At 34.8% G+C, this 15079-nt stretch overlaps 1 protein-coding gene across 1 annotated transcript in view; it reads left to right on the forward strand.

Annotated features, from left to right (window-relative positions):
• LOC124353579 (low-density lipoprotein receptor-related protein 2) overlaps window positions 1-15079 on the forward strand; it is a 509397-nt gene that overhangs the window by 471246 nt on the left and 23072 nt on the right. The window contains exons 41-50 of the mRNA XM_046803481.1: window positions 926-1107; window positions 1818-2041; window positions 3607-3830; window positions 4248-4459; window positions 5538-5721; window positions 6604-6829; window positions 8163-8498; window positions 8681-8924; window positions 9599-9890; window positions 14384-14552. Of these exons, the coding sequence (XP_046659437.1) occupies window positions 926-1107; window positions 1818-2041; window positions 3607-3830; window positions 4248-4459; window positions 5538-5721; window positions 6604-6829; window positions 8163-8498; window positions 8681-8924; window positions 9599-9890; window positions 14384-14552 (2293 nt within the window). The remainder of the gene's footprint in view (window positions 1-925; window positions 1108-1817; window positions 2042-3606; window positions 3831-4247; window positions 4460-5537; window positions 5722-6603; window positions 6830-8162; window positions 8499-8680; window positions 8925-9598; window positions 9891-14383; window positions 14553-15079) is intronic.

Raw genomic sequence — 15079 nt, forward strand, 5'->3', positions numbered from 1 at the left:
TTAATAATAAGTGCTAAAGTATGCAAAGACCTGTACCATACTTGAAAATGCTAGAAATGTCATTTGATGTCATGAATAAATATAAAAATGTCTGCTAATTTCTGTGTTTAGATGGCAATTTGTTGACAATAACTGGGAATGATGATAGCTGAATGGTCTAAGAGGTTGAACTTTGGATCTGAGTTAGAGATAGAACAGGTTCAGATACTGTCTATGACCCTAGCAAAAGGCTGTGATGAGATCTTGAGTTTGTTTTGCCGCATGAAGCATTGTAGTATCCTGCAGTGTTTTCAACAACATTTTTGTGTAAAAACGGATGATGTAATTTATTTTTGGTTGAAAACAAACAAAGAAACTGGCTTGGTATTAACAACGACGAGCTTATCTCTATGCAAGAATGCCTCAGATTCTGAAACAAATTTGAGCCCAAAGCCATACTTGGAAAAACATTACAGAAGAAAGATATTTTTGAAGCAACTCTTGTTTCAACATAAATTTCTAATCAAATTTTATAAGAGTTTATTGTAGTGAAAACTTTCGATATTATTATAATAATTGATAAGTAATTAATTAGTTTGTACCAAAACTAGATAAGAGTGGTACGTGTAAGGTTCATTGTCAGACTGAATGGTCTGCAGACATGTGTGAGTTGGAAACCACTGATCTAAAGGGTTAAATAGGTCCCAAACATGGAACTACTGAAGCACCCAAAAACAGAGTACCAAAGTTGTATAGTACTTGGAGAGTTGGAAAATTGTTAAAATTGGAAATAGTCATTGCAAGTTCTTCAGTTTAATGTAGAATATTAATTTTAAACTAACATATTAAAAAACAGTATTTTACAGGTTAAAATAAAATTACTTTTCTCAAGTGATGGTACAACTTAAAGTTACTCATAGTTCATTTGTTGTTTTGTTTGTTTTAGCCTACCACTCATGTAGCCCAACAGAATTCCGATGCAACAACGGCCGCTGTATTTTCCGCTCTTGGAAGTGTGATCACGAGAATGACTGTCGCGATGGTTCAGACGAGATCGGCTGTACATACCCACCTTGTGACAACGGAGAGTTCACGTGTGCCAACTACCGCTGCATCCCACAGTCACAGGTCTGTGTTCTGCTTCCCTCAGTTGTTACGGTTGTGTCATAAATTTATATAATTATGTAGTTTTCTTTAATTATTGGCAGTAGAGAAGTGTTATTTATATATTATGATATATAAACACCAATATTTTATGGGTAGAAAAAAATGTTTTGCTCAACTTTTTACCTCTTTAATTCCTTTTGCAGTTTCCACAAGTTTATTTCAATTTGTTCTGTTATCAAGTTTAACTTTGGTAAAGCCATCAATTTGTTGTGTTTGTATCATCTTTGCGTGTGCTTAAAAATAGTTATCTAAATGTTTAACACATCCACTGACAAATGTACAAAATCCTGTTATCTTCTTGTACGTATTTGTGGGTATAGTTATTGTTTAATAACTGTGGAAGGCAGAGTTTTATAGAAAGACAAATTAAAAATGTAAGTTGTTAAACTAAAGCTATAAACCTACTTGGCAAGTGGAGATAATTAGTATATTTGTGGAGCCTACATGTTTTGTCCACATTTGCGTACTGTGTTACGTATTTTGAAAATTGTTAAGTTTATGTTAAAAGGTTCTGATCTGAGATCTTAATAAATGACAGTTTCAGAATCTTTCAATCTTTGACACAAGCAGTTTTCATAATAATTATTCATACATCAAATTTATCTAAATTCTAACATTCTTTTTTACTTGGCATCTTCTCTTTCATTTAACTCTCAATGTAATTATTGTAGGTGTGCAATGGAGTCAACGACTGCAAGGACAACGTAACTTCGGACGAGACACATGAGCGTTGTGGACGTAACACCACATGTCCGGCCAACCATCTCAAGTGTGAGAAGACCAACATCTGTGTGGAACCCTACTGGCTGTGTGATGGAGACAATGACTGCGGAGATAACAGTGACGAGGACCCTGTCCATTGCTCCCAGCGCACCTGTCCCGCCAACAGCTTCAGGTAGACATTATGCCAACTAGGGTGGTGCGTGACTACTCTGTCATTTGGATTACAACTGTATTATAACTGACCTCAATTTACTTCAAAATTTAAACATGGCCAATAGTATAGAAGCAATGGCAAAGTAAGAAATGAGTGTGCACAATCTTTAAAGCATAAGATAAAGTTTTATTCTGTTTTTAGGCACATTTCAAACAATTAAAGTATTTTGGGAAATTATCTTCATACCTGAATGATTTGCAGATTCAAAAATTCTTGTTGTTTTACAATTTATTTGATATATTTATATATGCTCTTCAAAAAAAACAATTAAATGGCTTTTTAGTTTATATGTTGATCATTGCTCTGATCTTAAACATAGCTTTTTGCCCTAAACATAACAAAAACATCAGGGTGTCAATTAAACACAACAGATTAGATCAGATTTCAGACGCTGAACTAAGTGGAAGGTGAAATTTAGTTGAACTCAACATTTGTGCTTGAATCTACTTTTATATTAACTGTGATGAGGAGAAAAGGTATTGTTTGTGTTTAGCAGTTCAGCATATTTTAATATATGTGGACTAAACATCATAAATTTCCAAAAAGTTTGACCACTAATCATATTAATGAATAATATTCACAAATTTGTGTTAGACTTATTCCTTGAGCATTTTAATGTTCAGTCATTAGAGAGAGGTTAAGTGGTAAAAGGTTTAGTTAGCACTAACTTCATCTCATGTGTAGGGACATTTTTCATTTCAGCTCAGTTGGATCTTTGTTATTAGCTTTACTTTTTGGCTGGTTTTCAAGATAGTACCACATAATATATTTTACTTAAAAAGCAGTTAAAAGTAAAGAATGTAGGAACTTTAAATATCAGTCATAAATTTAGTAAATTTTAAGAAAACAAACTAATTAAAAATATTGTATTTTAAATTCTTTAAAATTTGTATAATCATTTGCCCAATGGAATACACATAATTATAAATAAGGTACTAGCTGTGTCCCGTGGCTTTGTAAGCTTTGCCCATGTATGAGCTACTCTGGTTCAAATAAATTAATGATATTTCCAACGCTGATGTAGAGTTTACCTTGTTGCCAAGATCAAGAAAATCTGTCAAAAGTGTATGTTTATAGCCATTGTACACGTACATGTACTTTATTGTAAAGTGCTCTAACAATCAAGCTTTAAGTTCATCCAGAAATTTATTTTAAAGACAAATAAACATCAAAACTTAGCACCTTCAAATAGTTTTTTGCTATTTAATATACATAACTGTCTCGTAATTGCAGTTTATAATGTGCAGGCCCTTTGATAACTTTTTTATTTTGCAGCACCACCTGGTGGTGAGTTACATCAATTGTCATAGCATATAAACCTTCTACATGGAAAAATACATATATATATATATACAAATTTTTTTAATGATCGGTCAAATAGTTTTTGAGTCTATAAAGGACATACAGACAAACATTCATATATATATATATATATATATATATATAGATATCTATATAAGCCCATGGTTTAGCCCATGGTTCTTGTTCACCAACTTGATGGTCTGTTTGTGTGATTCCCACAGGTGCCCCAATCATCGGTGTATCCCTGCGACATGGTACTGTGACGGAGACGATGACTGCGGAGATTCGTCAGACGAACCACCAGAGTACTGTAAGAGCGAAGGACGAACCTGCTTCGGGGATCTGTTCACCTGTGACAACGGAAACTGCATCCCACGAATCTACATCTGCGATGGGGACAATGACTGCATGGACAACAGTGACGAGGACACCAGACACCAGTGCAGTCAGTATCGTAACACTCTAATACTTAGGTTATGTTATGCTTTTAACCTACAAGTTAGTTAGGTTATGTTTAGCTTCATACTATTATTTGTATTCATATAACTTAAAAAAATAATTTCCCAAAAATTCAGTTTTATAATTTTAAAAATAGTTCATGAATTAAATACTAGTTAACAATTAATGTTACTTCAACATTACTCAGTTATAAGTCTGATTTTGGAATATAATCTATAAGATTTCTGAAGACCTAATTCTTCTTTAAATGCCCATGAAGTTTATGTAATTAATCTGTATTTGATTATTTATAGATAATGGTTTATAAATACAAAACTTTATGCACCACAAAACGTGTTGTATTTTGCATCAACTAAAACACTAAGTGCTAATAACATATTTTGTATGTGAATGTTTTTTACAGACGAGCGCAAATGTGATGAGGAGACGGAGTTTACCTGTGCAGCCAATAAGGCGTGGGGTCGCGCGCAGTGCATCCCACGCAAGTGGGTCTGTGATGGCGACCCTGACTGTGTGGACGGCGCAGACGAGAACACCACGGCGCTCAGCTGCCCCCCTCCCCCCACTTGTGGTAGTGATCAGTTCACTTGTGGCAACGGACGATGCATTAACAAAGTGAGTGGCGTTTCCATCAAACACTGTACCATATTAGATGAGAACTAAGATAGCTTCTTAGTCTATCTCGATTCGTTTTAACCTGAATTTGGTTCCAATGCAAAGTATTAATGTCCATTGTCATGGTGGACATTGTGTCTTGTTTTTAAAGTAAACTACACACAGGTGCAATACATACATTGTATAGTAGATATAGAGATACCTACCCTGTCTATATATTGACCACATTTGAATATTTCAAGAAGTGTTGAAAAAGATGAACAATTACTTTATTGGAGACAAAGTTTGGACTACTAAGTGTAAACAATACTCACTACCACATAACCTTTAAACAATTAACAAACATTTTTCATTAAATAAATAAATGTTAATGCTGTATTTATTTCAAACATAAATAACTAAATTAAAGATAAAATAGTTCTTAATATGAAATTTGCTACAGAGTGCATGTTGATATTATTGTTGGGAAACATAACTGTTTTCTCTATTTTATATTGACCAAATTTGGCACAAAAAGCAGAGACATAGTTAAGTTAAGTTAAAGTGTTTTGTTATTGACCAGCCACATTTGTGTCTATCATTATTTTTATATAAAATCCTATCTTTCTAACAATGATAAAAAAGAACTACTTATAATTATTTTTACAATAATTGATTTTGTGCACATTCTTCAAATTACAATAAAATAATGTCTCTCAACAAATTCTTGCACGTGGTTGTGAAAATGATCTAAAATCAGTAAGAGTATTTTAAAATGTGTAAATGATTACTGTATTGAAATGCCATGCAACTTTTCTTGTTGTTACTTTTACTTTGTAACTCCTTCCATAAAGGAAAATTAAATAGAGATCAATTCCAGTTCTCCGTCAATTCCAATTCTTTTTTATCCCAATTTTCTGTCCATTCTATTTCTTTGTCTATCAATTTCTTCATCAATCTCAGTTTACCTTCTACATAAGCTCCATCCTCATCCTAGTCTCATATACAATATCATTCTCTTGTATTTTTGGCTTTCTTTCATCCGATTCTCCATTGTTCCTTTTCCATTGTTTACTGACAATGCTGAAAAATGTTGAAGGGCTGGACTTGTGACCATGACAATGACTGCGGAGATGGCACTGACGAGGGTAAGGGCTGCCACTCTGTATACAAGAACTGCACAGAGCAAGAGTTCCACTGCCAGAACTTCAAGTGTATCCGCAGCACCTACCACTGCGACGGGGAAGACGACTGTGGAGATAACTCGGACGAATTTGAATGCAGTAAGTAAGATCAGAATGACATACATACAACCTACATCTTTGGATTGTTAATTTCATAAAATGTTTCATTATGTCCGGCTACATCTAAAATCAGGTAAATACTCACCTTTTTAATGTTGTACATGAGTTCATGATGTTGCATCCCTTGAAGTGGCACAAAAGGGGCGGAATAGAAATATAAACATTATTAACCCATTGGCCTTGTATCACGGAATCATGCCATGACAAGTATAGTGCCATCTAAATAATTTTTTTTTATCTCGTTTTGCATAAAAATGTTTTAAAATATTGATCAAATCAATGAGTAATCTCTTAAATATAAGTGGAAAAGTATTTTAAGCTGTTAAAGTAAACATATTATACTGATATATTACGTCAATTTCGGTCTAACTTTTTACGTTGTAATATTCTCCATTGTTCTTAGGTTGAATTTGGTAGCGTGTGATGTGTAATATTATTGCTTTATGCAATCTTTATTTTATTTAAATGTCTGGCCAACCAGATACGGTAAAATAAATGATGTCATTGCTTAGCACTAAGCTGTCTTTGCTTAGTGTTTGTAAACAGAAACGCTACCGTGCTGATCGTGAACATTCATTATTGAAGTGGGAGTTGTTTATAATGGTTATGGTCTAGTGGTTAGACTAATATTGTTGTAATATGTAAACAAAAATTCAGTTCTTCTTTTAATTGAAATATAAATAATTAATAAATTAGTATAGAAATCTTAGTGTACTGTAAGAGACAAAGTAAGTACTCTGGATATTTTCAGTGTTGTGGAAAAAATGTATCCTGGAAAATTATGCATATTATAGTATGCAAATAATGCAGTATATATATATATATTTCTTACCCAGCGTAATTTCTTGTGTCTCTTAACAGAGAAAGAGAATACGACCTGTCCCGAGGGCCAGTTTCAATGTGCCAGTGGCCACCAGTGTATCGACTACCGGCTGGTTTGTAACAAGGTATCTGACTGTGCGGACGACAGTGACGAGTCACTTCACTGCAACGTAGACGAGTGTGCGCGGGTCGAGACACACCAGTGTGGCCACAAATGTGTCAACACGCTCACCAGTTTCTACTGTGAGTGCAACTCAGGATACAAGTAAGTTGACAAGTCTATACTAGTGCTGAGGTTAATACCTTGTACCCTCATCGCTTCGGTACCACCACCCTGAGCCAAAATATTGCACTGTAAGTGTTTTGAATAATTATCAAAATTTCATTATTTGCATTTCATTATTGCAATTTTTTATTGTTTCCCTGTCTTGGTGGTTTGTTAAATGTGATCCCCGCTTAAGTAAATACCTTAGACTTTCATGTACACTCATCGGGCGCATGATTACTTAATTTTAATTAATATTTTAGGTACCCCTTGGGATATATGAAAAACATATTGAAATTAATATTTTTGTACATTCATTTCTTATTATACTTAGACGTTTAACATTAAAAAAAGATTGCGGATTTTTGCCATTATTACTGAAAAATTCAATGGCAAATAAAAAATTCCTGTAACAAGCAGTCGTTGTGAACATGTTTTAAGAACTGGTGTTTTCTCTTTTCGTCAAGTGTCGCACTAAAACATTAAGTCCAAGAAAGTCAACAAATAAAAAATTATGTTGGTGAGCATTAAACATAAAAACAAAAAGTTTGCACATAAAAACTTGTAACTCAAATCAGTCAAAGAATGGTAGAAGCACAATGAACATTGCATATGCACTGGTGTACTGAATTCGGTTAAATTATGGAGTGTGCATCATTTGATTTTCATTTTTAGTTCACTCATTTGTAGTTTTTTATTGGATTTTATGTATATGCTTTAATATACAAATTTTTCTTAGTAACTTGACTTTGATCTTTTTCATTCTCATGTTCTTTGATTTGTTAAATTTCATACATACTTAACCTAATGTGTTAGTGTTGGACATAAAAAAATAGAGGAAGTACAAGTTCTTTAAATATTTTGTTTCAGTTTTTATTACATGTATAATGATGACAAACATCGGTAATTGTATCATCCTCCCCACCCCTCATCATTTCAAAGTTCAATATTCTATTTAGAGCAAATAGACTAATGTATGACTTAAGCATTTTTATTTCTTCTGCTTTCTTTCTCATATTTAGTTATCTTTGTAGAGTTGTGTTGACAAAGTACGTTTGTCCTTTTTAAATAATTAAATTTTAGCTGTTACTTTTCATTTTCACGTTAGGAAAAAGGAGGAACTAAAATCTTTTGAGAAAATTATTACTATTTCTGTTCCTTAACAAATAATATGCCATTGTTAATCCTGTATTTAAGTGTAATTATTTAGTACACTTTTCCTTTAGTATTTTAAAAACTTACTTTACTTACTTCTATAGACATTCTGTTACTTAATTCCTGCTGTAAGAGTATCCTTTTATCCCCTTATAACTCGTCTTGATTGTGTGCCTAGATTAATGGATGACGGAAAGGCATGCAGAGACATCGATGAGTGCACGGAGACTCCAGGAGTGTGCTCGCAATACTGTAGCAACACACCAGGCAGTTACTACTGTAAGTGCGACGAGACCTACTACGATCGTGCACTCGATGAGCACTCGTGCAAGCGACGTGACCGCACTGATCCCTGGATTGTGTTCACCAACAAGTACTACGTGAGGAACATGTCACTCGATGGAACACACTATGCGCTCATCCAGCAGGAACTCATGAATGTTGTCGCGCTCGATTTCGACTACAGAGAGAATTACATTTACTACTGTGATGTCAGTGCTAAGACCATTTACAGGTGAGTTGGTTGCACTGCAGTCATCTTCATTTTCTATCTCATAAGGACAATCTATATTCTATAAACATCCTTATTCTGTTATTTTTACCCTAAAGTTACGCTAGATGTCATATTTTAAAGACACAACTTAAGTATAAATCCTAATATGTTTTACTTTGAGTTTGGATTTTATGTTCATTCAGGTCTCACATTAATCGGCTAGAAAAAGAAGCTATAATCCGTCATGACAGCCATGGCCTAGAAGGAGTGGCGGTGGACTGGGTGGGGCGTAAGCTCTACTGGCTGGACCGCCACAGCAAGCACCTGGATGTGTCAGAACTGGACGGAACAAAGCGCAAGACCTTGTACTCTGGCATTCTAGACCCCCGGGGTCTGGCAGTCCATCCCGGCATCGGTTACTTGTACTTCACTAGTTGGCACTTGCAGGTGAGTTTTACAAGTTTATTGTTTGAATTGGGGTTCAAGAAGTCTGAGCCTTCTAAGTGATGTTTAAGTGGCCTGGTTTAAATTAAATGAAAACAAATAAAGATTCTTACACATTGACAGCAACATATACATGTATGTAGCTGTGATAGGGTTAGGAATGCCTAATGCACACACGCTACTTTATTAACCTAGTCATTGTTATAGAATCAGTTTGACATATTGAAAGGTTAATTGATAAGTGATACAAAATTGTGGAGCAATTTAAATTGAAGAATACATTAACTATTACATTTTTACTGCATATATAGTGGCACTAGTTTAGGGTTAATAGTGAATACAAAACAACATACTAATTTTGAAATTAATCATATCACTCGCAATGCAAATTTAGAGAATTTAAAATGTATCATACGATTGTCTACAAGTAGAACAGACAATGATGAGGAATTAAATTAAAATTGCTAAAATTTGTTTTATCTGCATCAAATGGTAGCACTAATGTGTAGCAACTAAACCTACAAAATCACATATGATTCGGCCAACACCAAAATGCCCTTCTATTGCATTAGTTTTAATTTTTTATGTAAAATGTGTAATATAATAAATAAGTAATATATTTTGTATAACTTTGGGTTAATCAAGGGACTTACAATAAATATTTATTGATATTACAGGCCTACATCGGCAAGATGGGCATGGACGGAAGCAACCTAACACGCATCCTCACGTATGAAAACGACATCGCGTGGCCCAACGCACTCACCATAGACTATTTCTCAGAGAGGATCTTCTGGGCGGACGCTCACCTGGACTATATCGCCTCGGCCGACCTTGAGGGCAGGCACCGACACATTGTGTTGTCGGGAGAGAAGGTACCACACGTGTTCGCCATAACGCTCTTCGAGGACAACATCTACTGGACTGACTGGAACATGAAGGCCGTCACCAGAGCTAACAAGTTCACAGGTCAGTTATTGCTCTTATTTTCTTATTTTAATAATCAATTTTATTGTGCTGTGTGTGCAAACTAAGATTATGAGCTCTATTAGTTTAAACTCTTAAAAATACACTTATCTTTTAAAAATAATCTAAACTATAACCAACAAAACTTAAAAAGAAGACAAACTATTAATGTTAATGTTGTGTATGATGGCCAAAATAATACTTTTGTATTTATTATTTTAATAAATAAGTCTTGAGGTGATGTCAAAACAAAATATTAAAATATGGTAATATCCCAGTTCTTAAGTGAGAACAACATATTTACAAGAATGTTAAATTTTTATTTAAGTTTGCTCATTAGGTTTGTACATTGTGTATACGGTATATTTAAGAGGTCATAAACACACAACTTTGTATGACAAAAAGAAGCAATAATGTTCTACAACGTAACATTGTCCAAACACATGTTTGGCTATACAATAGCCGAAGAAAGAAGGTCACTGTACAGTTCTAGCTCTTTAACTCTGTAAATTTCTCGCCGGCCAATTTGTTCTGAGTTTTTTCAATTTTTTGCACAATTTCGTCTTTTGAATAGTGGATCTCGTCAGGAGGGTTAGGCCACTTCCAATTTGAAGCTGACCTCTTCATTGCGGATATAAGAATATCGCCATCTTCGTCGAACTCTATTATTCTTCCTGGATACAGTTCACATTGGTATCTTACAAGGACGAAGTCCCCGACTTCCAGATGTAAGACATCAGCTGATGTTTGTTCGAGTGGAATGGATGGGGTCACATCTTGATTCTCAAACTCACTAAATGTCTCCGAGTCTTCAGAGTCTTGAACAGAAAAACCTGTCATCCTCTTCCTCAGTACTGCTGTCTACGACTCTCTTTTTTCCGTTTTTTTTTTCGAGTTTCTTCAAATCTGGCCGTACTCTCTTGTTGCATGATTGAACTCCAGTTGAAGTGGATGGTTGATCCATTGGTAGTGCAGATGCTTGGAATTCTTTCTGAGGATATACTTTTTCCAGGAGGTACATTTAACTTTTTTCTTTCTCTGTAACTCTTCGACCTTGAGGTAGCCTCTTGACGCTTCATTGTAATCTGTTCGAGAAAACTCTCGCCAACAATAGAAGAAATTGAATGTGTCCAAACTTCCTGATGGTAACCTCTTGAGAACTGGCTCTCTGTTTATAGGGTATATCCCTAACTTGCGAAACCCGGCAATAAGGTTGTCTGGGGGCCGTTAATCATAGCACCCCATAGACTGTTTAAGAGGTTAGGGAACTGATCTTTTGGTACTGACGTACAACGACTTCCAGCTGCCGTCTCTTTCCAGTCTTTTAATATTTTTCTCCATGCAACCTTCATGGGGCGTAGGAACGCAACATCTTAAGGTTGTAAAAGATGAGTTGCAATTGGGCGGCAACGCAATAAATTTGATGTTATTCATCTCACATTGTTTGATAACTTCTATGTTTATGTGAGAACTAAGGTTGTCACAAATGATGACCTTTGGTCCTTCCTGTTTCTTGAGAATCGGAAGCATCAATGACACAAACCAATCTTCAAAAGAATTGCTATCAAACCAACCTGATTTGGTTCGATTATAACGAGTATCAGGAGGCCCATTCTCGGTCCCAAGTTGACCATATTTTCTCAGCTTTGTAGTTCACGTAAGGTGGCGCTAGTACCCCGGCGGCATTACCACATACCATGATAGAAGTACATGCTTTTTGAAGAATTCTGTATCCTCTCCGGGTATTTAGTTCCTCGTTTAGTTATTATTTTACCAGAACCAGGCTCATCAACAAGGTTTGTTTCATCGTAATTCCAAATGTTTTCCTTTGGAATGCTATCAAGCTCTTTTTCTAAGTTGTCAAAAAAACTGTTAACAACTTGTTCGTCAGTGGCTGCTCTAGAATAAGATATATTTTTCGCAGTTCTTTGTGTTAGTACTGCTTTGTGGCGCTTTAAGAAGGAATCTGCCCAATCATTTCCTGGTAAGTTCTTTTTGAAGCGTGTTTCATTTTTTCCAATTCCTGTCAAGATACGATTTCACTACACACAACGTAAATCAAAGCTGTTAACAGGAAATCCATAGTTCGATACGGCAACAATTGTGCGCAACAAACTGTTCCTCTTCTTCCTCAGAAAATACAGTGGCTCGACCTACGGGCTGTGTATGTTTTTTCTTGAGATTTTAAATGTAAAGTATTTTTTGGTATTCCGTATTTGGAAGATGCATTTCGGATCGATAGTGTCTTGTTTCTGATCGCTAATAAGGCTTCTTGTAAACTTTCTTCTGTATAATTTTTGTATGGCCTTGTTCCAAGAGGTCTTTTAGGATTTCTAGGCATTGTTGTCCAATCAAATCCTGAAAAAAAAAACAAACCAATGTAAAAAGACGTCAAAATGCAGTCTTATGGGGTAAGATTGGGACAGTCCCAAAGTTACCCCGTCGAAAGCTGAAAAACTACAATTTATAGGTTATGAATCACAATTCTTATAACAACATGATTACTTCTACACTTAACACTTAGGAAGATATTTAGTAATCGTTATACACACCTGAAGTTAATCTGGTGATGGCAGCCTGCGAAGGCACAAGTGAAAGTTTCATCAAAAGAGAGAAATCGCAAAAATGATGAGTGGAAATAGAACCTTGCTGTCACACAGGTGCCGTTAGCAAAGGTTCTGTAAACTGCCGTCAGGTAACAACACTGTACAGGCCAACATAAAGAACGAGTTTGCAGCCTAAACTATTGCAGTGTATCCACCAGGGAAGCCTGCAAACTAAAATTTACCCGCTGTCCCCAAAATTACCCCCCCCAGTCCCAAAGTTACCCCGTCCTACGGTAATACAGATGGGTAAAATTGGTACACACTCATTTTCCCAGTTATTTCTTATGTAAACAGTACTGCTATACGATATTGTGGTGGTAACATTAGTACAATGACTTTGTATTCCTGCTGTTTCTAATGGAGAAAAAAAGTGCTGTCCCAATGTTACCCCCAATCAAAGGGTAAGATTGGGACAACTTAAATATTTTTTTTATGAAATACCGTAGGTTCTATAGTTTTTATCTTTCAACAATTTTGAAAGAGGAAGGATGACCGTACATGTTAATGATTTTTTCAGTATTTTAACTGTAAAAATAAGGACAGGAGCTGTTGGAACATTTGAAAAGTGTCCCAAAGTTACCCCGTCCTACGGTACATTTGGTTGTTTAGGTTACTTTATTGATTTATTACATTGTATATACCATTGTATATAATGTGTTATTGTAATATTTTCAAAAATAAATCATATTCTATTCTATTCTACATATCCGTTACAAAAAACACATCTAATAGTTAAACTTGAATTTTCACGGATTGAGTTTTTTGAGTGTGTGCACCCCAGCAGGTGTGTGAATTATTGCAGCCGAACACCTTGCAGTCTTCACTCATACCTGCCTCTAAGAAGATAAATTAAATGTAGGTTGTTGTTAATAATACTAAGTTGGCTAGACCAATTATTAGGAGGCAATATTAAAAACAGAACAATATGACAAGCTGAGCTTGTCATGGTATTGTATGGTGACGTGAATCTAGTATTAGGACCAGTGGCGTAACTTGAAAGGGGATGAGGGGATAAAATCCCCCAAAAGCCTAAATTTAAGAAAGGTATTTGATAACAACTATCCAACTTGTTTGAAATACGGTAGTGAAATGTTTAAATTTTAATTATGCTGTGATATGCTCTTAAGTCAAATTAGCCCTCCCCCCAAAACCAAGTCCTAGATACGCCACTGTTTAGAATGGGCACAAAACTGCAGTGCAGCTGTATACTCTAAAGAATACTTGGAAGGTTTTTTCTTATTAACTGATATGTAGTTTCCAATTTCTCTAATAGATTTCAGCACTTGTCAAGTTAGTTTTGGAGATATCGCTTTGATCTTTGCATCTACGTACTTTTTGTATTTTTTTATTCTGACAGAATATACAATAAAACAAAAAATAGCTGGTGAAGTTTGAATTTCTGTGAGTAGAACATGGGCTGATGTTGATTATGTGGTAGAAAAATCAATAGAATTATTTAAAATTGTCGTTCTTTTTCTGGGAAGTGAGAAATTTCAATTACGGTCAAAAGTGAGGACAGTTTCAATGACGATTTTTGTTCACTGGCAAAAAAATAACAATTGAGCCTGATTTCAAATTACTTTGTTGTAATTTTATTTTCATAAAACTTTGCTTAAATGTATGTTTTATATACATAACCAAACAAAAGTTCCTAGGAGCAAAAGATTAATTTCGAATTGCAATAATAAAAGTGTGCTATTAAAAATGCTAAATGACTAATTAATTATGAAATAATACTACTGTTTCTACTTAAAATTTAGGATTCAACATATTTTTTTACCTATTGACAGAAAATATTGATCAGAAAATGTTCTGAGTGTACATTAAAATCAATAAACAGTTTGGTTGTAAACCTTACTACAATGTATCAGTGACAATTGTTGCCTACAGGTAAAGACCTGCAGGTATTACGCAATACAACACATCGCCCATATGACATCCATGTGTTCCACGCATTACGGCAGCTGCCCTACCCCAACCCTTGTGGAGGTGACAACGGCGGCTGTTCACACCTCTGCCTGCTGGTGCCTGTCCCCGGTGTCGATGCGAGTCCGGACGGGTCAGTTCTTGCAAACATACATGAATTAGTTTTATTTTGAGCAAATTCTCATTTTGAAATTTGTAACTTGAAGTGTTGACTCAAATGCGATAAAAAATTGTAATAACTTTTCACGCTCCATTTTTAGGTAACTATCTAGACGTTCTACATCAAGGCCTTGGATCTAGACATGAGTATTATTTATCACTAATGTTATTATCTGTGTAACTAATACTCAATGTGAGTGAATATTAGTAACATCTATCAGTAAATTAATAACTTACGTAGTTTTTGGATAAATTAGTGTCAACTTCCAGTGTCTCAAATTACGTTAATGATATTTTTATTTTGTAACTGTTTTATAGTTTTTGGATATGTGGCTTTCATTCAAATAACTACATTATTAATTATAGTCTTGAATAAAAGTAAACTTTACCTAGAAATTGTGCTGATCAGGACTGTTTAAGCAATTTCTAGTGTTAAAAATAGTTTTCATTCAAAATTACTACTACTGGATGGCAATAGTAAATATTTAATTAGGTTAAGTA

The sequence above is a fragment of the Homalodisca vitripennis genome, chromosome 2, assembly GCF_021130785.1.
Source record: "Homalodisca vitripennis isolate AUS2020 chromosome 2, UT_GWSS_2.1, whole genome shotgun sequence".
Taxonomy (NCBI): domain Eukaryota; kingdom Metazoa; phylum Arthropoda; class Insecta; order Hemiptera; family Cicadellidae; genus Homalodisca; species Homalodisca vitripennis.